Consider the following 27,907-nt stretch of genomic DNA (forward strand, 5'->3'; position numbering starts at 1 on the left):
CCCCCATACCCACTCAGCCTGTACAGACCCCATATCTGAAATCACAAGAATGGTCTCACCAGAGGTCCAGTACACAGCACAAAAGATCCTGGAGAAAAGGTGGGGGCCCTAGAGATACGCTTTTCTTTTTTTCTTTTATGAAAGGTATGTTTCGTGAAACATACATTGTTGTAAGTTGCTCTGAGAGAGAGGCCTGGTTCTTTGGATCATATTCAAGCTCTGGAGGCATCTCTCACCCTTAATAATCTGCCTATGCGCTCAGTAGGCCTCAAGGTGATGGCTTTGGAAAGTTGGAGCAAGTTTGGTGCAGAAGTCAGGGTCCATAAACCTATAAAACTTGCCTCTCAGACTGGCTCTGATGCCCTAAGGTACAGGCCAGGGCTGCAGGGGGGCTTTGGTACTTTCCTGACAACATTCTTTTTTTTTTTTTTTTTTGCCATTCTTCTTCTCTATTTAGATTTATTGCTCCTCCGTCCTACCAGTTTTATTCTTCCCTAGGGAAAACTGCCCAAGGGACACATGAGTCTATTTATTTCAAATTACATGCAATAGGAAAGACACAGTCCAGGAAACAGTCCAGGTGTCCATTACAAGTGACAGGTGGAAAAAATAAAGTACAGCCACACCACGCAGTGCAGTGAAGCTGCTGAAAGTAATCATGAGGCGGCGGGGGCTGGTGGGGATGGCAGGGGGACAAGCAGAGGGGCCCAAGAATAAGGGACTTTTGGCCTGGGATTTGCAGGCACCAGTAACTGGAGCAACAGAAGCTACAGCTGAAAGGCAGAAGCTGAAATTAGTTCCCAGAAGAAATAATGTCCCTGGACCCTGGAGCCAAACACACAGCTTTCCATGGAGAGCTGCCTAATTGCACCAACCATTCCTGGATTTCCCCTCCCTCTTCTCTGCTGAGGTAGCTGTTTCTTCATGATAAAAGGATCAGAATGGTTTCTCATACTTTATTTATCTGGGGGAAAAAAAAAATCTAGCCATCTGAGCAGCTGTAGACAGTGTTCTCCCCACATGGACATGCTCCTCCTTGGTGATGTTTCCTGCTTTTATATCTTCTGACTATGTCAGCTACACACCAGTCATCATGGACCAGAAATTAATTTCAAGCTGATTTTATTTAGGCAAGAAGTGAGGACTGTGGGACTGCTGGGTTCTTCCGAGAGCTGGTCACCTCCACCAGGGGATGATGGTTATCGTGCTGCTCACAGGGCCTGGTCAGCACAGAACACTGTCAGGAAGTGACTGGTTACAACACGAGAGTGACTGTAACGTCCTACATGGCAGCCAGCAAGAGAAAGACAGCGCTGAATACGCCTCACTCTGAAAATCTAGGTGAGGGCCAAAAAGGTCACCTATGTTTGTGAATTTAGCTATAATGTATATGAAGATATATAAAGGTATTTATCCATTCAATGGTTAGCGAATGTTTTGCTCTTATGAATAATGTTGGTATGAACTTGCAGCAGTTTCTTTAGGTGTGTGTTTAAGAGTAGAATGCAGAGTTGTAATGCATGTACATATTTTCAATGTTACTATGTAATTTTGACTCTGAAATGACTGTATCAATTGTCCTATCAATTGTATATTGGCAGAAACGTTGTTCCACACCCTTGCTTATGACTGCTATGTTTTGACATTTTTATTATTTTTTCAGGCTGTTTTTGTTTGCATTCCTCTGATTAGTACTGAGGAGGTTGAATGACTTCTCATATTTACATATAATTTAGATGTGTCTGTAGAATGTTTCTTCTTGCCTTTGCCACTTTGGTTTTCTTGCACATTATAAATTTTACAGTTGTCTATTTCTGCAAAGCAAACCCGCTGGGAACATTGATGAGGATTGTGTTGAAGAGAACTGGAGTTTCAACCACACCCCGTTTATCTGAAACCAAGCATCTTCTATCTCTCCATGTATTTGAGATTTCACTAGTCTCTGGTATCAGATGGGCTTCAAAATCACTGCAGATGGTGACTGCAGCCATGAAATTAGAAGACGCTTACTCCTTGGAAGGAAAGTTATGACCAACCTAGACAGCATATTGAAAAGCAGAGACATTGCTTTGTCAACAAAGGTCCGTCTAGTCTAGGCTATGTTTTCTCCAGTGGTCGTGTATGGATGTGAGAGTTGGACTATAAAGAAAGCTGAGTGCCGAAGAATTGATGCTTTTGAATTGTGGTGTTGGAGAAGACTCTTGAGAGTCCCTTGGACTGCAAAGAGATCCAACCAGTCCATCCTAAAGGAGATCAGTCCTGGGTGTTCATTGGAAGGACTGATGTTGAAGCTGAAACTCCAATCCTTTGGGCACCTGATGCGAAGAGCTGACTCATTGGAAAAGACCCTGATGCTGGGAAAGATTGAGGGCAAGAGGAGAAACGGACGACAGAGGATGAGATGGTTGGATGACATCACCGACTCAATGGACATGGGTTCAGGTGGACTCTGGGAGTTGGTGATGGACAGGGAGGCCTGGCGTGCTGCGGTTCATGGGATCGCAAAGAGTCAGACATGACTGAGCGACTGAACTGAACTGAACTGGTATCAGAACTTTGTAGTTTTCCCTGGTGAGACATCATATATATTATGGTTAAACACATAACTATTCTAGGCTTTTATTGCTATCAGAAATGGCACCCCACTCCAGTACTCTTGCCTGGAAAATCCCATGGATGGAGGAGCCTTGTAGGCTGCAGACCATGGGGTCGCTAAGAGTCGGACACGACTAAAGCGACTTAGCAGCAGCAGCAGCAGCAGCATGCAGTGTTCATCTGCTAGCATAGCAAATCACAATTGTTTTTTCTTTTTATATTGCGATCACTAAACTCACACATTCTAGACATTTTAATAACTTTCTTAGGGTTTTCTATGAAGGTGTATAAAATGCTTCCCAGGTTGCAATGTTCATTATTTGTCAAAAAGAGTCTGAAATTAGGACTTCCCTAGCGGTCCAGTGGTTAAGACTCCATACTTATACTTCAGCATCAAACCAGGTTTGATCCCTGGTTGGGGAACTAAGATCCTGCATGCCATGTGGCATGGCCAAAAATAAGTAAAAATAAAAACTGATGCAAATAAATCCATGCTGAACATAAAATCAAAATAAAAAGTCTGAAATGATGTGAATCTGCTTTGCTCATATTAATTTGTAAAGTAATATTATTTTAAAAAATAAAGCCCGATTGATTTTTAAAATTGAAGAACACTTGAAAGATAGCTTTGCATATCCAAACTTTATGTTAAATTACAGTCAGATATAGTCAATTAAATATCTTGGACATGATCGTGGAACTAGTCACCAGTTGTGTCCCTATTCCACTTTAAATCATTTTCATGGCCTTAAGGGTGTAGGTTTCCTTCTCTGCCAATATCTAGAATACTCTTTATTCTCATATGTGCCCACAAGTAGATATTTCCCTGATATTGAAAGCTCCATGTGCCTATTAGATGCTCCGCCTCCACCAACTCCAGCACTGATGGCTCACAGCACTCAGTGAAGTATGAATCATTCCATCAGTTTTATTTCATGAAGCATTTTCTCCATAAAGATTTTCCTAGTTCCCCCATACACTGGACTATCACAATTTAGTGCCTATGTTCTCTTCTTTTAAAGCTGCAAATGGCCTTGAGAACTGGATTTATAATTTTTTCAGCATTGCTTCTTCAATAGTTCAGTTCAGTTGCTCATTCGTGTCCGACTCTTTGCGACCCCATGGACTGCAGCATGCCAGACCTCCCTGTCCATCACCAACTCCTGGAATTTACCCAAACTCACGTCCATTGCTTTAACAGTGCTTGGTAATGAAACATGGTAAAAATGAATGTGAGAAAGGAAGCAGCCTCTCTCTCAAGGAATCTTTCCTTTTTTCTCTCCCTTCGCCTTCAGTCTCTCGCTCCTCTTCCGTTCCCATCCCACCCACACCTCCAGGGTGGTCCAGTTAAGGAATTCTAGAGCCCCAGAAGACTGAAGCAGGTTCTGCAGCCGCAATTTTCCTGGCTCTGCTCCCATGTGGTGCAATTTATGAAAGGAAGAGATTGGAAGGTAAGATCTGGGACATTTTAGGACCAGCTGTTAGCCTTTCCCACCTCACGCCGAAGGCTTCACGCATGCTCAGTCCTTTCAGTCCTGTACGGCTCTTTGCAACGCTACGGACTGGAGCCCACCAGGGGGCTCCATGGTATTCTTCAGGCAAAAATACTGGGGTAGGTTGCCATTTCCTGCCCCCACAGGATCTTCCCGACCCAGGGATGCAACCCGCGTTTGTCACCGTCTCCTGCATTGCAGGCGATTTTTACCTACTGATCAGCCACCTGGGAAAGCCCCTGAAAACACGGTGCATGTTCTTGGACAAACATGCCATCTACTGGTCACTTGCGGAACTGCAGTAGCCTGGGTGAAGGCTAGGAGAACCCAGTGTTTCAAGGACTGATGCTCAAGATGAAGCTCTAATACTTCGGCCACTTGATGCGTAGATTCGACTCATCAGGAAACCCTGATGCTGGGAAAGACTGAAGGCAAAAGGAGAAGGCGGTGGCAGAGGATGAGATGGTTAGGTAGCATCATCGACTCAGTGGATACGAATTTCAGCAAACTCCGGGAGATAGTGAAGGACAGGGGAAACCTGGTGTGCTGCAGTCCATGGGGGTCACAAAAAGTCAGACGCAACTTAATGACTGAACAACAGCAACATGTGAAAGAAAGAAGTGTGGCAGTACAAGGGTGCAGAGGCAGGAAGCTCGCTCGGTTAGCGTGCTTTTCTTTAACCTCCCCCCCCACCCCGCCCCCCCGGAAAACATTCAGAAGATTCTCCTGTTTTCAGTTTGAGATGCCTGGCTACCTCTGTGAGTGCATTCTCTGGGATCCTGGGAAGAGTCTACAAGTATTAACATGCATCCTGTGGTCCTTTTAATTCCCGGACTGCGTCATCCACGCTCGTTTGCTAGTCAGTTTGTATAAGCTTCAGTAACTCTTCCCATGAGTTTTAGCACTACAAGCTAAAACCCGCAGCAGAATCAACTGCATATGACTTTATCACTTTCAAAAACCACGGATGGCAATTTGTGATTGCTTTTACACTTCTGTGACTTTTTCACAGAGGTAAATTTTGAAGTAAAAATTTAAATATAAAGGTACATTTTAAAATGTAAACACTTTTGAGGAGTTGGTTTGTCAGACACTCTTTGGATTCTAAGACAGGGATGGCTCTAACAACACAAGAAGCCCTTCAGCTTGGACTGTGGGACCCTCAGAACTAGGATTTATCTCAGCTCCCATTCCTAAATGTTTGGGTATTTTAAGCACCATGATGCAGAAGTTCCGCTGCTTTTTAATTTTTATACTGACTTCTGGAGGAAAATCTGTAAGAAGGGGAGATTTTTTTGTTAAGAAAGCTGAATCTGAACGAGAGTCTTTGGGACCAACTGCAGTGTTACAGTTACTCTATTTTTGTGGCATGGACTATGGAAATCACCATATTCTTCCTCCCCTTTAAATGATGCCTCTGTAGGATCTCACTTTGTCACTGATTCTTTTTCTTCCCGGGTTTTGGCCGTGTGGTAATGCTATGCTTCCCTTTGATTTGAAGGAGCACAGTCATGGCCCTAAGCCCTGGAGGTCTTGGGAAGGGAAGTCCAATGCCATGTCCATTGTGTCTCCTGCTGAGGCCAAGGTGACATGGATCGGGTGGAGGAGGAGGAGGAGGATTCATACCAAGGAGCTTTTAGAGCTGTTTCCCAAGCATTTATAACCACATCACCTCCATCTCTATGGACCTGAGATATCACAGAGGGGCCTCCAATACAGTCACAGATACAGAATAACTTGCCTCTGTCCCCTCAGGATTTGGACTAATCTTCAGACTGTTTATCCCTGGGAACACAACACCCTTTTTGGGGGGCACAACCTTCCCCGAGGTCAGGGTTGCTGACTTGCTTCTGTTTGGTCAGCTTCCTCCTGCACACGAAGCCCCTTAGTGGGTTCACTTCCACTCCCTACTGTCCCTGTAAGAGGCAGATGGGACCCCTTATTTTAGGCTCAAATAGTACCTTAAAGGGAAGGAATCGTTCCCCTCTCTCAAACCTAATGATCTTTTAAATTGTGTCCAAAAAAGGGGCACATTTGCAAGTGGAATAAATCCAAGAAATACTATTTCAAATAATATTTCAGAGCTTCAAGTTCCTTCCAAATAGCAGCGAGTCAGACATTCTTGTCTGCAGTTTGTTCCAGAGCATCAAGGCTGATGGAGGAAGAAGGAATAGGAGTAGGTTAGCCTTCTTTAGGTGCCATCTGCACTGTGGTCACACTTATGAAGAAAGGTCATCATCCAGCTCTGAGCGTCACCCGCCCACCCCATGCTTTGGGGAACATTGGACCCATGACTCAGCGTTTGGGTGGGCATCTCAGAACTGTCAGTGCTTTAAGTCAGAAAACGAGCCAAGCAGACAGTAGGATGACAGACGGACAGCTCGGCCACCAGGATATGAGAGTTGACTTTTTTTTCCTTTTGCTGGAGAGAACTCTACATTTAAGACCCATTGCTAAGGGACTCCATGAAATAATTATTATCTTTCTGGCGAGTTCACCTGACAACTCGCGAAATAGATTTCTTACCAGGTCCCCCAAATAGAAACTGACAGTGATCATCTGAATGTCTGTGAATTCATAGCAAGGCTCCTGATGTCCTGTCACAATAATCCTTTTCCTTTTTTCTGATTTTCATTTATCTCCTTTATTGCTTTAGTCTCCCTTCTTCCCAAGACTCCATACTCCCAATAATGAAGCCTAAGACCTAAATAGGAATTTTGTTTCACAGTTATATTCTCATCCTACCCTTTTAGGATTATTTTAATGTGAGTAGTGCATATCTAAAGAAGCTTGCCCTAATTTATAGCAAACCTAGAATTTAAATCTCAGGCATTCTAAGCTCAGGGTTCCTTTTGTCATCTACTATCTGAGAGAGTCATGAACGTGTATCATACAGGACAGCAGCATCTGGGGGAGAAAGGGTCTGGAGTGATAGATTTTGAGCAAAAGCCCTTGGGGGCAGACCGTGAACAGGTTTCTGCTGCCCTCTCGTGGTCATATTGATGAATTACACCCTTTCCTTCTATTCTTCCTGCCTTCTCTGAATCCTCACTTTTCCTGCTTTCCTCAGTGTTATGAGCGGCTTGTCTTGTTTTCATGCCCTTCTCTTTCAAATACCAGCATGTCCCGACACAAAACGAACAACCATAATACACAGCATAATGGACGGCACAGTTCTTATTTCAAAACTGGTGTCGCCTTGCGAAAGCACACGTAAGGGGTTTTTGTGAAGAGATGCATACAATTCTAAGCAGAGCTTATTTTAAGTGGTCTGCTGCTGCTGCTAAGTCGCTTCAGTCGTGTCCGACTCTGTGGGATCCCATTGACGGCAGCCCGCCAGGCTCCGCCGTTGCTGGGATTCTCCAGGCAAGAACACTGGAGTGGGTTGCCATTTCCTTCTCCAGTGCATTAAAGTGAAAAGTGAAAGTGAGGTCGCTCAGTCGTGTCCGACTCTTCGCGACCCCATGGACTGGAGCCTACCAGGCTCCTCCGTCCATGGGGTTTTGCAAGCAAGAGTGCTGGAGTGGGGTGCCATCACCTTCTCTAATTTAAGTGGTCAGTGGATACTAATGTGTCTGATCACTAACACAATGCAGACAAGTCCTAAAGTCCTGGGAAAATCCCAGCACTCTATATACCATCAAGATGATACAGAATGTGTGTTTCAAATAGCTTTTGATACTGCAAAATTGAGTATGGAAAAATAAAGTTCTGTTTTCCTATTACCGATCCGAATTTTTATGTCAAGCCCTATCATGTCTTAGAGCAAAGGGGTCAATCTAGTAATTTCCAGAATACTCCATGACTTTCTTGACCATTAATAATTTAAAAGCAGCCCTCTGCCCAGGCTTATTTCTAAGTCCCCAGGCAGGAGGTGGTGCAGGACTGCTGGAGAAGGCACTCCTCATATTGTTGACTCCAGCTGTATGTCACGGTCACACGGCCCCGGTTGTCCCTGTCCTTCCATATGGGTGATGATGACTGTTTTATCCGTGCCGTCACTCTCCTCTTGCTGTGTCATCCATGCCAGCATTTGAGGCAATAATCTTCCATTCTAAGAGTTGAATCTTTAGGGCCCACCTCTCCTTGTTTCGAGTAGCTTTCCCTTTGCTGCTGCTCTTTGGGGCTGTTGTTGGAGAGACATGCCTGTGGCATCACTGCTATTCTGGGAACCAGAGGAGAAGTGGGGCAGCATCCCCTCCACCCTCATTGAGAGAGAGAAATGGGGTAAAGGAGTTTTCACCAAGGTTTAATTACTTTTTTTCTCCTCTTCAAACTCCTTATTCTCACCATGAGAAAGGTCTTTGCCTGGACTAAAGATTGCAGGGAAAAAATTCCTCATTAAGAATAGGAATCTCAAGTTAGGTAGCCCAAATATGGGCAGGCCTTATCAGGGGAGAGGAAGAAACTTCAGGAAAAAAAAATTCCCTTAAATGCTTTCACATAGTAATGTTGCATATGCTTACATTTCATATTGAAATGAATATTTACAGTTGAATTGTCTTGGAGAACTTTTTAATTCTTGAGAAGCCATACCTCGGAGATATCGTGGGTGTGATTCCAGACCACCACGATAAAGCAAAAATGGCAATAAAGTGAGTCACACAAAGCTTTTGGCTTCCCAGGACTTATAAAAGTTAACATTTATATTCTGCTGTAGTGTATTCAGTGTGCAGTAGCATTATGTCTAAAAAGCTATGTATCTTAATTAAAAATACTTTATTACTAAAAGATGCTAACTATCACCTGTGCCTTCTGTGAGTGGCAGGAGTAACATCAAGGCTCACTGACCACAGATCACCACCCAAATATAATAATAATGAAAAAGAAATACGGAAGAATTGCCAAGCTGTGACATGGAGACATGAAGTGGGCAAACGCTGTTGGGAAAATGGCGCCAGTAGACTTGCTTGGCTTACGGTTGCCACAAACCTTCAATTTGTTTAAAAAATTCAGCACCTGGGAGGCACGATTAAAGGAAGTATGCTTGTATCTGCAGATCCCAGCGATACTTGCTCTCTGATTTAAGGAATGGACTTACGGGGAACTTAAAGGAAAATCTAAATTAAACCAATGCGCGCGCGCGCGCGCACACACACACACACACACACACACACACAATGAATGTGCCTATAACTTCCCTCATTATAATTTTTGTGCCTAACCATAGTATTGAAAAGCTTTTTAAATTTCTTTGTTTCAGTGTCTGTAATAATTAAGCTCTTTATTACCCATCAAAGGGAGATAAAGACTAAAGTTAAAAGAGCAATAAACGAGCATGGAGAGACCTTGGCTTGACGCTCTGTTCCTGGAGAAGGTAGCTCCTGCCTCTGGGCCTCGGGCTTCTCATCATTAGAAGAGGGGAAGGATACTTGATACTCAGTCTTGGGTCCAAATTTAAGCCCTGTGGAGACCTGACACTATGTGGGGGTCCTTGACTTGTGGGGAGGTAGAGGGGCTGTCCAGACAGGCGGCCAGCCTGAGGTGCTGTGAGGATCTGCCAGGGCGGCCCAGGCCGGATGTGAGGTGGGGCCTGGCTTTCTGGGAAGCGGTGAGAGTGTAAACGTTACAGTTTGGTCTGCAGATCTGAAGAGCTCATAACTAAACCCAGTCAAAGTTCACTTGCCACCCACGTTTCACTTTTCAAAGGATTACAGCCAGGAGGTGAAGATGTGATTCTGACTGGGGTTTCCTCTTCAGGGATTTGGCTTTTCCTTCAGTTTAGGGGAGGAAGCTTAACACCTCCTTCACCCACAGCCCAGGGGACCGGGGTGCCCCCCTTTGACTATGCCTCCATTCTTGCTCCAAGCAGCATTTCAGGCTCTGACCTGTCTGTGGAACCTGCTCTGTGGACGAAGGGTGCACCTGGGACCAGGTGAGGAGAAACCCCAGCAGCCCCCTGCCTTCACCCCGAAGGAAAAAGGGAGACGTGAGTGGACAGGAGAGTCCCTGGCGGGGAGGACGAGGATGGGGAGTTGACTAAGACGAGGAAGCGGGGCACAGAGACGCCTGGCAGGGGCGCTCTGCCGCTTGCTGTAACACCCCCTACTGGTATTTCGTACTCACCCCACCCTATGGTTTTCAAAGCGCTGCCGTGTTCGAGCCTCACAATATTGCAGTGAAGCAGGCTGGGTGAAGAAGGGGCTCTGGATTAAGCCTCAGAAAACCAGGATCTTGTTACTCGTTTGTCTTGTCTGAAGCTGTGCTTGTGCCCCTGAGCCTTGCTTCCTCGTCTCTCATGTGGTGATGGTACAGCTGGAAACATCTTAGGAACGATTGTCCCCTTCAGAGAGCAGAGAAAGGAGAGGTTCAAGAAATAAAGTGAGATTCTCAAGGTCATGGAGGTGAACACAAAGTCGCCGTGTTTCCAAGAAATCTCATGTTACTTTACTTTATAAAAATGTCAGTGTATTTAAGTTTGTGTAGATAAATAGGCTTCAAAGTTCATGAACTGATTTAATTCATTATTACCAGTTGATTACTATTGTTACATGGCATTTTGAGAATTTAACTTTTGAGGCTTTTTACTGAAAAAAGAAAATCTTCTAACAACCCCTACTGTGTGGAAATTTGTAATTTTGTTTGGCATGGATTTGAACAGTGCATATGTAGATCTTGAAATTTGGCACTGTTATTTACCCATCGCCTAAGTACAAACTACCACTTATCATCTCATCTTAATAGTTGCACTTTATCCAGAAAATGAAATGAAATATGAAATTTTAAGAATTTGATGAAACACATGCATACCCGATCATATCACTTGACAATATCCAAGTTTACCACATTTAATATCAATGTAGTTTCAGAAGAGTCTTGGCTTACATTCAAATGGTAATACAGAGATGTCAAAAGCTTACGATTAAAATGCTTTGATTTAACGCTTAAGACCACTTATTCATTTACAAAAAAAAACACAAAAAAAATGTGTCAAAGATTTTCAGCACGCTGGCAGCAGATGGTCTGTGGCGGCTCTTTTCCTTGCCACTAGGATTCTCTGGTAGCTCAGCTGATAGAGAATCCACTTGCAATGCAGGAGACCCCGGTTGGATTCCTGGGTCAGGAAGATCCCCTGGAGAAGGGATAGGCTACCCACTCCAGTATTCTTAGGCTTCCCTTGTGGCTCAGCTGGTAAAGAATCTGCCTGCAATGTGGAGACCTTGGCTTGATATCTGGGTTGGGAAGATCCCCTGGAGAAGAGAAAGGCCACCCACTCCAGTATTCTTGCCTGGAGAATCCCACCGACTGTAAAGACTCAGACACGACTGAGCAGCTTTCACTTTCACTTTTTTTTGGTTGACATTTGGGGCTGGGTGATTTTTTGCTGTAGGGGTTTTCCTGCGCATTGTAGGATGTTTAGCAGCAACGGTGGCTGGTACTCATTATATGTCCCCCTCCCCTTAGGCGTGACAACCAAAAGTATCTGCAGACATTGTCGAATGCCTCCCAAGGGCAAACCCTCCTCCCGCCCCACCGAGAACCCTGGTTAAGGCACTTATTCTCCCTGTTTATACTCTCACCAGTCTCTTTCGGAGCCTCACTGAAGGTCAGCATGCATTCTCACAGCTTTCTTCAGAAGCTTCCCTGGTTTGGACAGCTTTTTTCCTAGAGTACTTTTGTCAGTTTTCTTTCTTTTTTCCATAAAGAGTCTAAAGGAGCATAAACTTACAAACTGGTTTGTAGCAAGTGTGGGGCCTTCTGTCTGCCTCAGTGAGTGATGGTACTCTGGCATGGACTTTGCAGGTTTTCTTAGCTTTTACTTGCTGGAACAACATGTTTCTTCCTTTCCCAGGAGGAGTTAAGAAGTCAAGATGGTAATTTCCTTCCATCTGAGGGGACGTGAATGATCCTTTCCAAGGGCCAAACTACTACTGTTCCATGCTGTCTTCTAACCCTCAGGCTCATTTTCCGAAAATATCTGACCACTCTTTCAGGTATTGTGGTTTTCTGGCTGGGCTTGTATCACATTTCCTAGAGATATTTTAGATGAAAGGGGATTCCCTGGTGGTTCAGGGATAAAGGATCCACCTGCAATGGAGGAGATGCAGAAGACACAGGTTCCAGTTCCTGGGTCGGGAAGATCCCCTGGAGAAGGAAATGGCAGCCCACTCCAGGATTCTTGCCTGGAAAATCCCATGGACAGAGGAGCCCGGCAGGCTACCGTCCATGGGGGTCACAAAAGAGGTGGACACAACTTAGCGACTAAACAACAGGCAACAACAGTGCATCACTTTAGAAAGTAAACAGTCATAATACAGAAAACACCATCTCCTGGACCATTGGGTTCATCGTCTCCATTTCAGATGAGTGTTGATTTTCCGTCCTGCTCTATAAAATCGTATTGGTGTTAGTCTTGGTGGGGAGAGAAGCAGTAACTTATTGCCCTCGTGCAACTTCTTATATCTGGTGTGAAGTTTTTCTTTCCATAAGATTCTTAGCACAGCTGATAGACTAAAATCTTAGATACCTCTCACCCTGAGTGTTTCATTTTCCAAAACTAAGTCTAGCATTTTAATCTTGGTAGTTTCAAAATATTTTAACTGTGTGGAAGTATTTTTATGGTGTTGGTTACAATGGGCATGTTGAATTTGCCCATCTCTACCAATTAGGCTTTTTCTTTTATTCATTTCTATGTGTCTTCAAGATGATACAGAAAGATGATACTGAAAGGTTATTCAAGGTCATTTCCTTGGTCATCTTCTTCTGTATAACCATTTTCACGATTATTTTATTTACTTTCTAAGGCATCTCCTTGACCCTGTGTTCTCCTGGTGATAGATTCCTGGTTATGATGCCTTCTTGCTCTTTCCTTTACATCCAGAAGACTGTAGAGATGAAGGACTTTGCAGGACAGACTGAAAGGGGAGGGGTGAGAAGAAGTAATTGAATGCTGTCTAATTCTGCATGCTCAGAATAGATGGACCTAAGGAGACTTTTTATAATCAAAGCATCATTGTCCCTTTAGCCCCAAAGATCTTTTCATTTCAATCAGAAATCTACCTTCAGTGCCCCAAATAGCATAAAGTACAACAGTGTAAGTAAGAGGTTGGAAATGATGGATAAAAGCAGAGAAAGGGAGCCAAGCCCATTTCATCACTTGATTGTGGAAGATGTTAATGTTGCTTCCCTGTTGCATCTCCATAACCACTGAAAACCACAGAAGCACTTGTGTATTACAGCCACATTTAGGTACTGTTGTATTTTCTCTTGTGTTTACCCCAGGGAGGATGGTGGAGCTTCCTGGATACAGACTGTCTGGTGGGCTTGCCTCCTTCTTCTTTATACTTCTCAGCATGAAGCAGTCAGGTAGGATGCTCTTCTTCCCTTTGCCATGTATTCCCGTGTCTCAGAAGTCCAGTCTGGATGCTGACTTCCAAATTCAAAAGAGCTAGTATAATATTAAGAGTGGGGATCCAGGGGTCAAAGCCCTTGTGTTCCACAAAGACCTCCTTCGCCTCCAGCTGTGTTGTGTTTGGAAAGTTACTTGAATACCTTCTGCCTTAGTTTTTGCATCCTTAAGATAAGAATAACAACCTAACTGTATCTCATAGGCTCACATGGGCTTTAAGATTAAATGAGGCTGTACATGAAAAACACTTGAATCAGCACCTGGAACATGGTGAGTCATTCATCCTCCTGCTTCTATTCAGGATAACTCTTGCAGGGCAAGAAAAGGGGTTGCTTCTTACCATAAATTAAACAGTGTAAAAATATTGGAAATAAACTTGAAGGAGACTTTCAAGAAATGGGCTTGGAAATCTCAGTAGCTGAATTTTCTTGGTTGAAATATTGTAACTTGAAAACAGATTGTGAAAATTCAAAGTCAGTGGGTAGCATCAGAACCCCCAGTAAAATGCAGGATGACACGGTGGGAGAAAAGCATGGCACAGGACATCGGAAATCACAGAGTCCAGACAGAGGCTGCCAGGAGCTGTATGATGTGGTGAGGCTGCCCTCCCCTCTAGTGATGCACTTTCCTAAGCTGTAAAATTCACCCAGACGGCACAACTTCAGTTCTAGTGTTATGTTCAGATTTCATCAACACAGAACACCAGCAGATATCCACCTATGTTCCATAGTGAGCACCAGCAACTCAACAGGATGAAGTTCCTTCTTAGGAGTTTTGGATCTGCACAGAGAAAGTGCAACTGGCCCTGGAATATTTTAGGATGAGGAAAAAAAAAAACATAATATACACGACATGAAATTAGGAAGTATAGGAACATACAGAATTATGAAACATCTCTCCAATTTGTAGATAACAAAGAAGTCAAACATGACTTAAAATTTTATTGAAAGGCTTGAACTCTTTATACTAATCACTGCCTTTAATCTGCCAAAAATATCCTTGTAAAAACTGCATTTTTACATAGCCCTAGTAATTGGAATCTTGCCTGTTTCAGAGGAAAACAAAAAAAATCCAGTTCATTACTTAGGACAAGACAAGAACAATTCTGAAAAGCTGAAAAATCTTTTGAATAAATCTATTACCTAAAATTTAGGAAAAGTGATTACAATGTCAGCCACTAAAGTGAAATTGTTATTGCTCAGTCGCTAAGTTGTGTCTGACTCTTTTCATCCTCCTGAGCTGCAACATGCCAGGCATCCCTGTCCTCCACTGTCTCCCTGAGTTTGCTCAAACTCATGTCCATTGAGTCAGTGATACCATCCAAATGTCTCATCCTCTGTGAAATTACTAACTATAAAATAAATCACTGTAAAATATAAAATAAGCCACTAACTAAGTTTTCAGTTAGAAAATCAGTTTACACTTTAGCTTATTTGAGAATAAAAGCAGTGTAGAGATGGTCGTTGTTAATCTTAAAGATGAAGAAATTGAGATTGCAAATAAATTTCTCGAGAATAATGGGTTTCTCTCTAAATCACACAGCTGGTAAGTGATAGAGTCAGCACTCATACTCAGGTTTTTGAACTACATGCTATTTTCAGTACACAAGATCTCTGTAACCACCAAACATACCATAATGGCTGGATTTCTTTAAAACATTGCAAATAAACCTTTCCTCCTCCAGGTGCCTCCGTTTTGATAGAGTAGACATCCCAAAGCAATCGTGTTGTTCCTCCAGGTGGCATCTCCCGATTCCTCTGTGTCACTCTTTTGTAGATGACTTTAGAGTGACGGGTTCTGCCCATCCTATCCTGGCCATGGTGGGGGAAGATGCCCTCCTCACCTGTCAGCTCCTTCCCAAGAGGACCGCAAAGCACATGGAGGTGAGGTGGTACCGCTCGGAGCCCAGCACTCCTGTGTTTTTGTATCGGGATGGAGATGAGGTAACGGAGATACAGATGGAGGAGTACAGAGGCCGGGTAGAGTGGATAGAAGACGGCGTCACCGAGGGAAGCATGGCTCTGAAGATTCACAGCCTCCGGCCATCCGATCACGGGCAGTACTGGTGCCATTTCAAAGACGGCAACTATCTTGCAGAAACCAGCCTGCTACTCCAAGTAGCCAGTGAGTATCTGGGAAAAGACAGAGACTCTCAGAAGGGGAAGTATATTAACTTGCATTAAGCTCATTTTCAGTTGAACAATTCTCTTTTAATCATGGAGGCAATTGCTGGTGTCCAGTCTTCTGATTCACTTGGAGGCAAGTGGTTCTGTAGGCTTTAAAGTGAGCTCACTTATAAACAATTTCCCCGAGTTTAATTTACACAGTTTTGGCTATTCTTGAGGATTATTTAAAATTGATGACACATAGTCATTAGCAATTTTGCTGAAGCAAGAATTCATACCATACGGGTTAGTGTGCAAAGGCAAGTCAGCTGCTGTGTGAGCGAGTCTAGTTGACAAGCCCCACATCTCTGTTCTCTGCTGCTGCTGCTGCTAAGTCGCTTCAGTCGTGTCCAACTCTGTGCTCAGCCTCAAATACACAGTCACTGAGATGTGAACTCACTGTTTGAGTAACGCTGCCTTCAGTTAAAAAGCTAATGATGAGACTGCAGAGGTTAAGGACATTGTGCTTTTATGGAGATTATGGACACTAGTGTTCAGTGAAATTGGGGCTCACAGACAATCTGGGGACATACCCACTGTGAGTGGCAAGGACCTGCACGATGCTTTTGTGTTAGCAAAGCAGGAAGGGGTTGGAAGAAATAAATTACACTGAAGAAAGGATCGCTCTGTGGAAAAACAAATATTTGAAAGTAATCAAGCATATGGTTCCCTGGCAAGAGTAACTACTTCATGTGCTAAAGAGAAAATTGCTGTTGTTATCTAGTCACTAAGTTGTATGTGACTCTTTTGTGACCTTGTGGACTGTAGGTTTCCGGGTTCCTCTGTCCATGGGATTTCCCAGACAAGAATACTGGAGTGGGTTGCCATTTCCTTCTCCAGGGGATCTTCCCAGCCTAGGGATTGAACTCACATCTCCTGCATTGGCAGGCAGATTTACCTTTACCACTGAGCCGCCAGGGAAGCCCAGAAGAAAAAATTAGGCAAATCCATTTACCTTATCAGGAAAATTGTTCTAAGGAGAATTTAACCTCTGTAGCTGATGCTGCTCTCTTCTTTGCTCCCCTACGAGGTTGATCTCCAACACCTTCTTTTTCTCAACACCTGTGTGTGATTATTACTGTTATTAAGTTCAAGTTGACTCAAGATGGATGAAAAGAATCCACAAACTTCTGAGATAAGGAGCGGGTAGGGCCTGTACTAAGGCATTTCACTTTCAGGGGCATCTGAAAAGAAACCATGCATTTTCCAAGGCTCTGGGTGAAGAAAATCGGTCTCTGTTCTCAACAAGTGGTAGAGACAAAATTGTCATTTATGAAAAATAGAATCCCCTTTGTTTGGGTTTGAGAGTTTTGTTGAATAGAGTTGTTCCATGGAATGGAATACTTAGATACAGAAAGTCCTCATGAGACTTCCCATTTTGTATACCCCAGGTTATCTGTTTTCTCCCCCAGGTCACAACCACCAACGAAAGGAATGGGAAGAATATTCTTTCCGGAGAAGAGATCTCACTTTACAGTAAATATTCTATTTAAATTGGAGTCAAGATATCCTCCAACATGTCCAAGTGCCTGACCCAATAAATATTAAGATGAAAAAGGCAAAGTCTGTGGCACAAGGGAGTTCATGAGTAAATTGAAACAAATCTTAGGTTGCAGTGCTAACGACAGAAGCAAAGTGTCATTATATAACTCTTATTTTCCTGTCTGAGTCTGAATGAAAATACTGCTCATATGCTAGAATTTAGCACCCCACTCCAGTACTCTTGCCTGGAAAATCCCATGGATGGAGGAGCCTGGTAGGCTGCAGTCCATGGGGTCGCTAAGAGTCGGACGTGACTGAGCGACTTCACTTTCACTTTTCACTTTCATGCATTGGAGGAGGAAATGGCAACCCACTCCAGTGTTCTTGCCTGGCGAATCCCAGGGATGGGGGAGCGTGGTGGGCTGCCGTCTCTGGGGTTGCACAGAGTTGGACACAACTGAAGCGACTTAGCAGCAGCAGCAGCAGCAAAGATCCAGACTAAGGTATAAAATGTATATGAGTTCGTTTGAATGGGAGGAGGACTTTGGGCCACCTTTTGCTCCCCAGAGCCTTGAACTCATGCTCTCTCCCTATGAGCAAGGTCACTGGACTCCCAGCTCTGTGATTTGTGCCTCCACGGGCTCCGGAACTCAGGGCTCTGTCTTTCTACCTCAGGTCTGGGGTCTGACCCTTACATCCACATGGACGGATCTGTGGAAAGTGGACTCCAGCTTGTGTGCACTGCAAAGGGCTGGTTCCCGGAACCGCAGGTTTCCTGGAAAGACATCAAGGGAGAAAATTTGCTGGCTTTCTCTAATTATAACTTCCAAGATGAAGATGGCTCGTTTTATGTAGAAAGCACTCTTGTGGTCAGGGATGCCTCTACAGAGGCTGTGTCCTGCTTCATCCACAACCCCTCACTCGCCGAGGAGAAGGGCTCAGACATCTCCATCCCAGGTCAGTGCTCTACCTCTAGGATCACGATGCTCCCATTAGTAGGAAAGGTTGAAGGGACTGTTCTGTAGCACCTAACTTTTTTAATCAAGAAGGATATCTAATATTTAGTAATATGCATTATGTGTGTGTAGGTTAGTTGCTCAGTCATGTCTGAATCTTTGCAACCCCATGGACTGTAGCCCGCCAAGCTCCTCTGTCCATGGAATTCTCCAGATAAGAATACTGGAGTGGGTTGCCATTTTCTGTCTCCAGGAGATCTTCCTGACCCCGAGTCTCCTGCATTGCAGGTGGACTCTTTACCATCTGAGCCACCAGGGAAGCACCAATATGCATTAAAAACTATAAAACATTTATGGCTGGAGATATACACACTATATATATACACTATATATAGTATTATATATATATGTATATACTAAATATATATAGTTTAAGTTATTTAAAGCCAATAATCTTTAAATGATTGGAAATGTCTATTTATAGATAGATATAATTTTTATCATTTAAATGGTCCATGGGGGTTATTTTCAACCATTAAAATTATTCTCATTCTTTTTCCAGAAAAACTCCAAGCAGAGCTGGGTAAGCAGAGATGGTTGGTGTGCATGAGTGTGCACGAGCCTCTGCCCTCCCTCCACCCCTGAGGAAGGCAATGCTCCCTGGACAAAGCACACACAGCGAAAGCGACACCTCGTGACCCAGATGAGAAACTGGGGCATGATCTTCCCAGGTCCCACCTTAGTACTGGAGGGACCAGCAAAGTGCAGTCTCACGCAGGCACCTTTACACTGCATAACCTGCCACTTTCCGTGTCCGTGGGGACCCCCGTGAGCCCCAGACAGATGCCTAAAATGGGTGCAGACGGAAGCTCTGCCCTGCTGGGCGGGAGGAGAGGGAGTGTGTAGGGGACAGCACGGGACAGCTGGTGTGAGTTTCTGGCGTGAGTAAGCAGTACTGTCGTGATAACTGGAGGTCCTCACCCACCCACGCCTGCACCCTCTCGCCCTGCTATGGTTTCTGCACCTGCTTTTCACCTCAGTGGGCCTGACCTTATCACTGTTGGGAGGAAGCTGTGACTTTCCTAGGTGCAGCCTGGGACCCTGTGCTCCAGGTGGTCATTTTCCTCTTTTTCTTTACTTACTAGTCAGACTGCAGATATTATTTTATGGTACCTAAGATAAGTGGTTTAAACGATAACCAACGGATTTTTAAGCCTCTTTCAGTTTCTCCTTTGATGCCTTGTATTTTGCCCCCTTTCCTCCTTTCTGTGACCTCTTCTCTGAGCCCATAAAGACGTCTGCTACCTACCTGCTACCTACCATTTTCTCTTTCCATCGATACCCTGCTCCCCTTTAAGTCACCTGCTACAGGAATATGTGTGAATGTGTGTGTGAGTGCCTGTGTGCACGTTAGGTTAGTTTAAGCACACTTTTCAGCCCATACAGGAGTTTTCAAGGAAAAATAAGGTGGAGAGCACACCCAGTCTCTGCCAGAATCTAGTGTGATACTTTGGACACCTTTGGGCCATAAAGATAAAGAGAAGGGCCTTGAGACAGTCAAAGGTAACTCCACAGACTGAGGAGATAAGATAACTCTTAGACTGTGCCCTGATAAGCCTTACCTTCCAACTCAAATACCTTCCCTCCTGGGGCAGGCAGAAAGCTTGATGGGCAGAGCTTGTCAGTTACAGCTCAGAAAACCGAGCCAGTGTTGGGCAGGCTGACCCACATCTCCGTCCCTTAGGGAGATCCTCTCATTTCTCTGAGTTATTTGAATCAAAATGACATGCTCCTTTGAGACCCAGCACACAAAGTACAGTCTGATGTCCTGTTGTTTCTAAGTGGTGCGCGCCTTCTGGGACCAAAGGTAAATAAGATGAAAAGACCAGAACTTCCCTTGGCTCTGCTCTCAGGAGCCTTGAGGATGAGCTGGAAATAGAGAGGAGATCAGGGAGTTCAAAGCCGCCACTGTGTTGTTAGAGCTTGTGACTTAGAGCTCAGAGGCTGCTGGCAAACCAAGATTTCTATAAGAAGTCCTGAAACTGAAATCCTAGTTCCTACTCTGGCAAATGTTATTGGTTATAAAAATAATAACTAATTTTTTGAAATGATAATCACATGCCCAGCATGATGCTAAATGATTTTTGGGAATTATTTTTCTTTTCTTCCAATAATTTAAAAGGTGGATAGATTTATCATCATTTTACAGTTGGGAAATAATCAATTTTAGCTCTTAATTATCAATCTCTGGTAGGGCAATATAGTTTGAGACTTGATATGTACCACAGCTCATGGATTGGAGAAAAAAAAACAACCCATATATATAACAGAGATGAGGAAATAGTCTGCTTTATTACTCTAAGACACACAGATGGAGAAATAGCAGCAAACTAGCTTTTTTTCCCCCTGACTTCTACTTTTGTATTTAGAGTTTGACAGGTACATATAAAGTAGAAATAATATGTTTTAGGTAAAATTGCAAAACAAAGCAAACAACATGCTGGAACTAATTGGGAGACAAATTTTATCAAGAACAGAACAGAATAATCTGAAAATTAGAATTATGTTTCTAGAGAAGTACTTAGAAGATTACCTAAGAAATACATAATGAGGACATTTTGCCTTTGATCATTGATTCCTCACCCAAACAAGCAACACATTTATGCCTGGATTTCTATTATAAATTATCATTTTGTTGTTTAGTTGCTAAGTAGTGTCCAACTCTTTGCAGCCCCATGGACTGTGGCCAACCAGGCTCCTCTGTCCATGGGATTTTCCAGGCAAGAATACTGGGCAAGATTCTAGGCAAAAATAACATTATAACATTATAACATCATTATAACATTTTTCAAGATCACCCGAGAACACTGACTAGTGTGTGTTTAGAGCCTCACATATGTGGGACCTTGGGGGCACTGAAATATGATGACTGGATCTGACTTACAAGGTATTATAAAACAAGCTAGGGGGATTTCTTCATATTTCATTACTAAAAAGCCATCTTGTTTTAATTTTGTTGCCATTATCAAGGTCTATAATGAGATTGGCTCCAATAACTTCAGATCTTGAATCTCTTGCCCCACTCATACTTCATTGCTATCACTGTAATCCTTTTTATATGAATTTTTTTTTGAAAGTGAAAGTGGAGGTTGCTCAGTCATGTCTGACTCTTTGTAACCTCGTGAACTATAAAGTCCATGGAATTCTCTAGGCTAGAATAGTGGAGTGGGTAGCCATTCCCTTCTCCAGCGGATCTTCCCAACCCAGGGATCAAACCCAGGTCTCGTAAATTGCAGGTGAATTCTTTACCAGCTGAGCCACAAGGGATGTCCAAGAATACTGGAGTGGGTAACCTATTCCTTCTCCAGGGGGTCTTCCTAAGCCAGGAATTGAACTGGGGTCTCCAGCACTGCAGGAGGATTCTTTACCAACTGAGCTATCAGGGAAGGTTTAACTCAGGCAAACCTTTTTATTTTGATAGTGGCATATATGTCTTGTAGTATAAGAAACTGAGAACTACACAGATTAAGAAGTAGTTCACAATGGAGTATTACTCAGCCGTTAAAAAGAATTCATTTGAATCAGTTCTGATGAGATGGATGAAACTGGAGCCGATTATACAGAGTGAAGTAAGCCAGAAAGAAAAACACCAATACAGTATACTAACACATATATATGGAATTTAGGAAGATGGCAATGACGACCCTGTATGCAAGACAGGGAAAGAGACACAGATGTGTACAATGGACTTTTGGACTCAGAGGGAGAGGGAGAGGGTGGGATGATTTGGGAGAATGACATTCTAACATGTATACTATCATGTGAATTGAATCGCCAGTCTATGTCTGACGCAGGATGCAGCATGCTTGGGGCTGGTGCATGGGGATGACCCAGAAAGATGTTATGGGGAGGGAGGTGGGAGGGGGGTTCATGTTTGGGAATGCATGTAAGAATTAAAGATTTTAAAATTTAAAAAATAAAAAACAAAACAAAAATAAATAAATAAATATTTAAGGGAAAAAAATAAATAAATAAAAATAAATAAATAAATAAATAAAAATAAATAAATAAAATAAATTAACTCTAAAAAAAAAAAGAAGTAGTTAAAGGTCATGCAAATTTGAAATGATAAAATGTTAATTTGAATTTAATTGCAAAATTATTTTCTTATGGGTTTATAAACTGAATGAGATTATAGGAAAGGGCTGCAGGTGTGGATTTAATTAGTGATAATCTTCAGATGGAACCATGGGATGGTTCTGCCTTGCACAGTGGCAATCTCTATCCTGATTCCACCAAATCTCCACCTCTGTAAAGGATAACTTTGAACCTTAGGTACCCCCTGGGATGCCCCGGGTCCTAAACACTACTTGAGATGTTCTTGCGGATGACACTGTTTGCTCCAGTTTGAATCTTCCATTGTGTTTTGTCTGCTCTATTTAACAGCTTCCTTAAAAGTGATTGGACCTTCCCAGCCCATCCTTGTTAGAGTGGGAGAAGACATACAGTTAACCTGCTCCCTGGCCCCAAGGACTGATGCACGGAGCATGGAGGTGCGGTGGGTCCGATCCCACCGTCATCCTGCTGTTTACGTCTATACGGATGGGGCCCATGTGGCTGGAGAGCAGATGGCAGAGTATCGGGGGAGGACTGCACTGCTGAGTGATGCTATCAGTGAGGGGAGGCTGACCCTGCAGATAAATGATGCCAGGACTTCAGATGATGGGAAGTACTGGTGCCTTTTTGAAAAAGATGGGGTCTACCAGGAGGCTGATTTGGATCTGAAGATCATAGGTAAGGATTCTAGACAGATGTTCTGAATTCAATGTCTGTTCCTACTGCTTTTAACTTGCTGGGTCCTGGATAATTTCTCTGGCACCTGAAATTTTCTTAATGTCCATTCACTCATCAAATGTACAGTAAATTCTCCCACGTGCTGGAGCTATCATAGATATATAACGTCCACAAACTCAAGTGGACCAGACCTAATTCTTTGTGTGTAGAATTTGTATCCTTCCCAGGATCTCCATACCTCTAGTGAAATGTGAGATTCTTACTCCATAATGACACAGGACTCATTATTTCAGTGTGTTACTAAAATATTGGGAAAGATGTAGTTATTAGGATATATGGTAATTTGAAGGTTAAACTGTTGGGTTGGCCAAAAGTTCGCTCAAGTTTTTCCATCATGTCTTAACAGAAAAACAGAAAAAATAAACTTTTTGGCCAACCCAACAGATCCACCACATAAGAAAAAAAATTAAAATGTTGACAGTATTGGCAGGCATGGAGGAGGGACAAGATCACTTCCTGCATCATTATCTCCCTTTGTCTATGTTTGTGGGTGAAAACTGATTTTTCTAAGGTTGGCAACTGCCATTGAGGACATCGCCTGACTCACAGATAATCTGTTTCTCCCAAGGGTGATGTATCCAAATTAATAAATATGTTTAGAAAACATCCATGGGAGCACAAGTTAACAAGTTTAATGAGCTTCATCATTTTCTGCCATTGGAAACATGTACTTGTAAGATTTTGTTCTTTGAGAATATTCTCTTATCCATTTTTCTGGCCATGTTGATTCATGACCTCATCAGAGTTAATTTTTGGGGTATAGAAGAATAAAAATTGGATTTGAAATTTATTGCATCCCTTAATCTGTCCCAGAGTGATTTTAGGAATACAAAACATAAAAATATGCAAACAAAAGGAAACAAAGTCTCCAGCTAGTCTCATTCCTAAGTGGCGTATAAACTTTGCTTACCCCTATAAGCTTTGCTTTCTGCTCCAAGCCTCTGAACCCCTCTCTCCCCTCACAGTGAAATCACTGACTGTGTAACCACTTGCAGAGGCTCTCAGTTGCCTTCCTTGATCTTTGTTCCCAGGTCTGGGTTCTTCCCCTCAGATCTCCTTGGAGGGACAGAAGGATGGAGAAGTAAAGCTAAAGTGCACTTCAGAAGGCTGGTTCCCACGGCCCCACGTGCAATGGAGGGACATGGAAGGAAACCCAATACCATCCTTTTCCCAGGACCTGACTCAAGGCAGCCAGGGGCTATTCCACGTGGAGGCATTTCTACTGGTCACAAACAGCTCTGTTGTGAATGTGACCTGCTCCATCAGCAGCCCCTTTCTCGGCGAGGAGAAAAAGACAACTTTTTCTATTTCAGGTTAGTGATTCCATGTGCTCCTCTCAGCTTTGTGAATTAAATAAGAAGACCAACCGAGACTTACTCATTTTACTGCTTTTCTATTTTTTTTTTTTCCTTTTCTGATGAAGTCTACTGCTATCTCTTGCAAAGCTGGTCTTCAAGACATCCATAGATTCTACTCTTTTGAGCTTCTCCCTGAAATCCCCCTCTAAAGCCATAAGGTTATACGGTTATATCATCAGCTACTAAATTCCAAGAATTGACTCTATCATCACTGTATCTACAATCTCTTTTTCAAGCAAAAACACTGACATCCCTTCCCCCTGCCCCTCATGACAGGTTTTCTTCCAGATTAGAAATTAATTTTCCATAGCACCATTTTCATGGCTGCAGATTCGGTGAATTTATCTTTTTGCCGTTCTTGCTGTTCCAGTGATTGTGGTGATGATAGAGTTGGAAAAGAGAAGGGGGAGAAATGTGTGTGTTTCTGAGAGGAGCTAATGGGAAAGCTAGCATGAACCTCTAGTCTCTCCTCGGCTTCTGCAGAGCAGGAAGCAACAGACCAAATTTCTTCTGGACAGGGCCAATTCTCATCCTCCTCTCCAGCCTAGGAGCCGCTCAGATGAGAAGAACAATCCTGAAATTCTCCCAGTTTCAGGATTTAATGTGATTCTGGGGCTTCCATTTCAGAGTCCAGGATGATTTATTTACGGAACATACTGCGGATTTGGGGATTGCTGCTTCTTCTTCTTCTTGTTGGAGTTGTAGGCTTGATCTGGAGGAAAAGCTGCAGAAAAGGTGAGTTAGAACAGAAACAGCATGGAACAGGCTTTGCAGTGGGAACCTTTTCAGCAGACACTGAAGCACAAAGGCATCCAGTGGATATTCAGTAATTAATGAAACATGAGAGTCCATGGCTTACATGCATGTAATTGAGGATCAGTGTTGAATGAGATCAATTTACAGTAATAATAGAAGCGAAAAGTATAAAAGATAATTTAATCTCCCAGTGCACATTCCCAGGTGATCTAGTGGAGGGAGAGGAAGAAAAGAAAATGGCATAGACATCCTTGCTCTGAAGCTGAGACGTAACTGGATTCTGTCAGCATGAATTGATTTCACTGAGATCATTAAAATACGGTGATTTACTTATCGGTTTTCCTTGCTCTGAAGGAAGAGTTCTCATATACTGGTGATTTTGTGAGCCCCAGAAAGTTCTTCCACTTTAAATTTCTTAAGTCATTATACCTTTTTTCCCCTGTTTGGATGTTAATATCATGAAATTAATATTTTAAAATATTCCTATGTTGGTTATTATCAGAATGGATTTTCTTTCTCTGCAGTGAATGAGACATTGGATTCAAAAACAGCTCACCCAGAACGAATCCTTTCTGAGGGAAACAAGCTTGTGGCCTACAGACAGTCAAGCAGCCAGATGTCCTGCAACAATGTGAAGGCCTCCTTCGCAAGCTGGGATGGGAGGGGCTTGTCTCAGGAGCGTGGTACTGAGAGGCGGAGGTTAGGGATAGGACGGGATAGGCCTTGAGTGTTGCCAAGGACAGCATGTCTGTATTATCTGAGAATGAGCTGGGGCGATGGGTTGCTATGGATATGAGTACTGGGCCATTTCCTCTCCTCTTGGCCTCCACTGCCTGAAGATGTCTCTAGGGCAAGTTAGAATCTCCCTTGACTACACCTCTGGAGGCCTCTCCTTTTATAACTTGAACAAGTGCCCTATTTATGGTGCATGAGTGCTCGGCTGTAAATTTTAGCACTGTGCCACCTGGGAAGCCTTATCTATACTTTCCCAGTTTTTTTTATCTGAAATTCTGCACCCCCTTCTTTCTTTGATCTCCAAGTGTAGGTTCTTCTGAATCTTTCCTGCACCCAAGGATTCTCAGCCACACCTCCAAGGAGAACAATTACCGCATTCTGGAAGCCAGGGTTATATTCTAAGTCCCAGTTCTTTTCTCTTTTCACCAACTACTAGAAGGGGACTGAACACAGAGGATTTAACCTTACTCTGGTGTCATATCTGACCTGGAGGCTTATCCTTTCTGTGAGCTGTCATATCCCAAGCTTTCTAATATCCTGCCTGCCGATCACAATCTGATATCTGATAACAAAAGACCTTTAGAAAATCCAATGGAAAATGCAGCTTAGCCTAGAGGAGGAAGTGCAGGGAACAATCAAGTATTTGATTTGTGTCTCTAGAAGGGTAACAATTATCCCAATGGGACTGAGAAAACAAAAAATACAGTTAAAATAAGGAAGAGAAAATATAGCTAAATATAAGGAAGAAAATCTGATCACTAAGATATAATCTTGAAAATCCCATAAAGTGTGTACTTTCTGCATCAAGCTTTTTCAGAAAGTTAATTGAGAGTGTGGAGTGAGGAAATTTTTCGGAAATACTAGTCCAAGAGGAAAATGTGTTATGTGTCATGTATATGAAAATGTCAATTTTAGTTTTCGAGTGCAAAACACACAATTTAAAATGAATACTTATAAAATAAACAGAAGCAATATGTACAACACAAGTAATAAAATGCAATGGGAATAAAAAATGTTTTAAGTCACAGTGAATTAAAACAGGGAAGCCACACATAGGAGAAGAAGGAATGTGAAAAAATAAAGATTTGGGAAAAGTCTTAAAATCTTCTGAAGTGAGACTGAGGGACACCTGCAAATGACAGCCTGCACTTTCTAAGAAGGCAGACATCATGGCTTTCACTGTCCTTTGAAGATTACTCATCTGTGACATTCTGGAATTTTCTCTTTTGGATCATGGGTTTCCCACCCCCCCATATTTAAACTCAAATTTATATTTGAAGTTATATACTGTAATATTTTAGTATGTAATATTATTCTTTCACAAGTATATTCACACTTATTTTATTTAGCTTAAAAATTTTTCCAATTGTGGTAAAATACACATTAAATTCATCATTTTAGTCATTTTGGAGTGTCTAATTCTTATTGTTGTTTTAACTAAAAGGGAACCAAAAACCATAAGCAGTTTTCAGGGCTTTATTCAGACTCTGATTTTACAGTTTTTTAAAGAGAGAACTCTCAAGGGCAGAATGCAAAATGGGAAAGATGCTATCACTAAGATGAGAAAGATATGTAATTGCTGAAATGATGCCTCAAATCTGAACTCAATTAAAATTAGGAAGGAATGTAATCAAAGTGTATTTAATTTTCCTATCCATTAAAGTTTTGTTTAAGGAAAATAATAAAGTGTCTAAGATATTGGTATTTTTTCCATTCACAATATGTGCAACCATCATTAGTATTCAGTTCCAGAATATTTTGATCCAAAAGGAAACTCCATCACCATTAAGCAGTCATACCCATTTGCCCCTCCCTGCAGCCTCTAGTCCACCTTGTTTCTAAAAATTTGCCTATACGGGGTATTTCATATAATTGGAGTCATAAAATACTGTGCATAGACTTTTGGTATGTCTGTATTTTTTTTTTTTTTTACTTAGTATGATGTTTTCAAAGTTCATCCATGTTGTCAAATATTCCAGTACTTCATTCCCCCTTTTTTTCATTAAAATATTTTATTTTTTAAGAGTTTTTTTCCCAGGTTTAGAGCAAAATTGAGTGGAAAATCCAGAGTATTCCCATATCCCTCCCCTCTCACACTTTGGTTTCCTCTATTATCAACAATTTGCATTGGTGTGGTGCATATGTTTCAATGTATGAACCGAAA

The 27,907-nt window shown here is 42.6% G+C and overlaps 1 protein-coding gene across 1 annotated transcript; it reads left to right on the top strand.

Annotated features, from left to right (window-relative positions):
- Nucleotides 1-1,264: 1,264 nt before the first annotated feature.
- BTNL2 (butyrophilin like 2) lies at nt 1,265-27,429 on the top strand. The gene is made up of 10 exons (XM_069562860.1): nt 1,265-1,341; nt 11,881-12,022; nt 13,311-13,394; nt 15,214-15,561; nt 17,760-18,041; nt 18,603-18,623; nt 22,487-22,834; nt 23,926-24,207; nt 24,880-24,987; nt 25,533-27,429. Exons 2-10 carry the CDS (start codon nt 11,932-11,934, stop codon nt 25,733-25,735), a joined length of 1,767 nt encoding a protein of 588 aa, XP_069418961.1. The 5' UTR covers nt 1,265-1,341; nt 11,881-11,931; the 3' UTR covers nt 25,736-27,429.
- The last annotated feature ends 478 nt before the right edge of the window (nt 27,430-27,907 follow it).

The sequence above is a fragment of the Ovis canadensis genome, chromosome 20, assembly GCF_042477335.2.
Source record: "Ovis canadensis isolate MfBH-ARS-UI-01 breed Bighorn chromosome 20, ARS-UI_OviCan_v2, whole genome shotgun sequence".
In the NCBI taxonomy this organism is placed as follows: Eukaryota; Metazoa; Chordata; class Mammalia; order Artiodactyla; family Bovidae; genus Ovis; species Ovis canadensis.

What these genes read in the sequence shown, in the direction of transcription:
- BTNL2 (XM_069562860.1), top strand. Translation starts at nt 11,932, where the DNA reads ATGATCCTTTCCAAGGGCCAAACTACTACTGTTCCATGCTGTCTTCTA. An exon ending in CCTGCTACTCCAAGTAGCCA is followed by an intron (nt 15,562 to 17,759) that starts GTGAGTATCTGG and finishes TTTCTACCTCAG; the next exon opens with GTCTGGGGTCTGACCCTTAC. An exon ending in GACAACTTTTTCTATTTCAG is followed by an intron (nt 24,208 to 24,879) that starts GTTAGTGATTCC and finishes CTTCCATTTCAG; the next exon opens with AGTCCAGGATGATTTATTTA.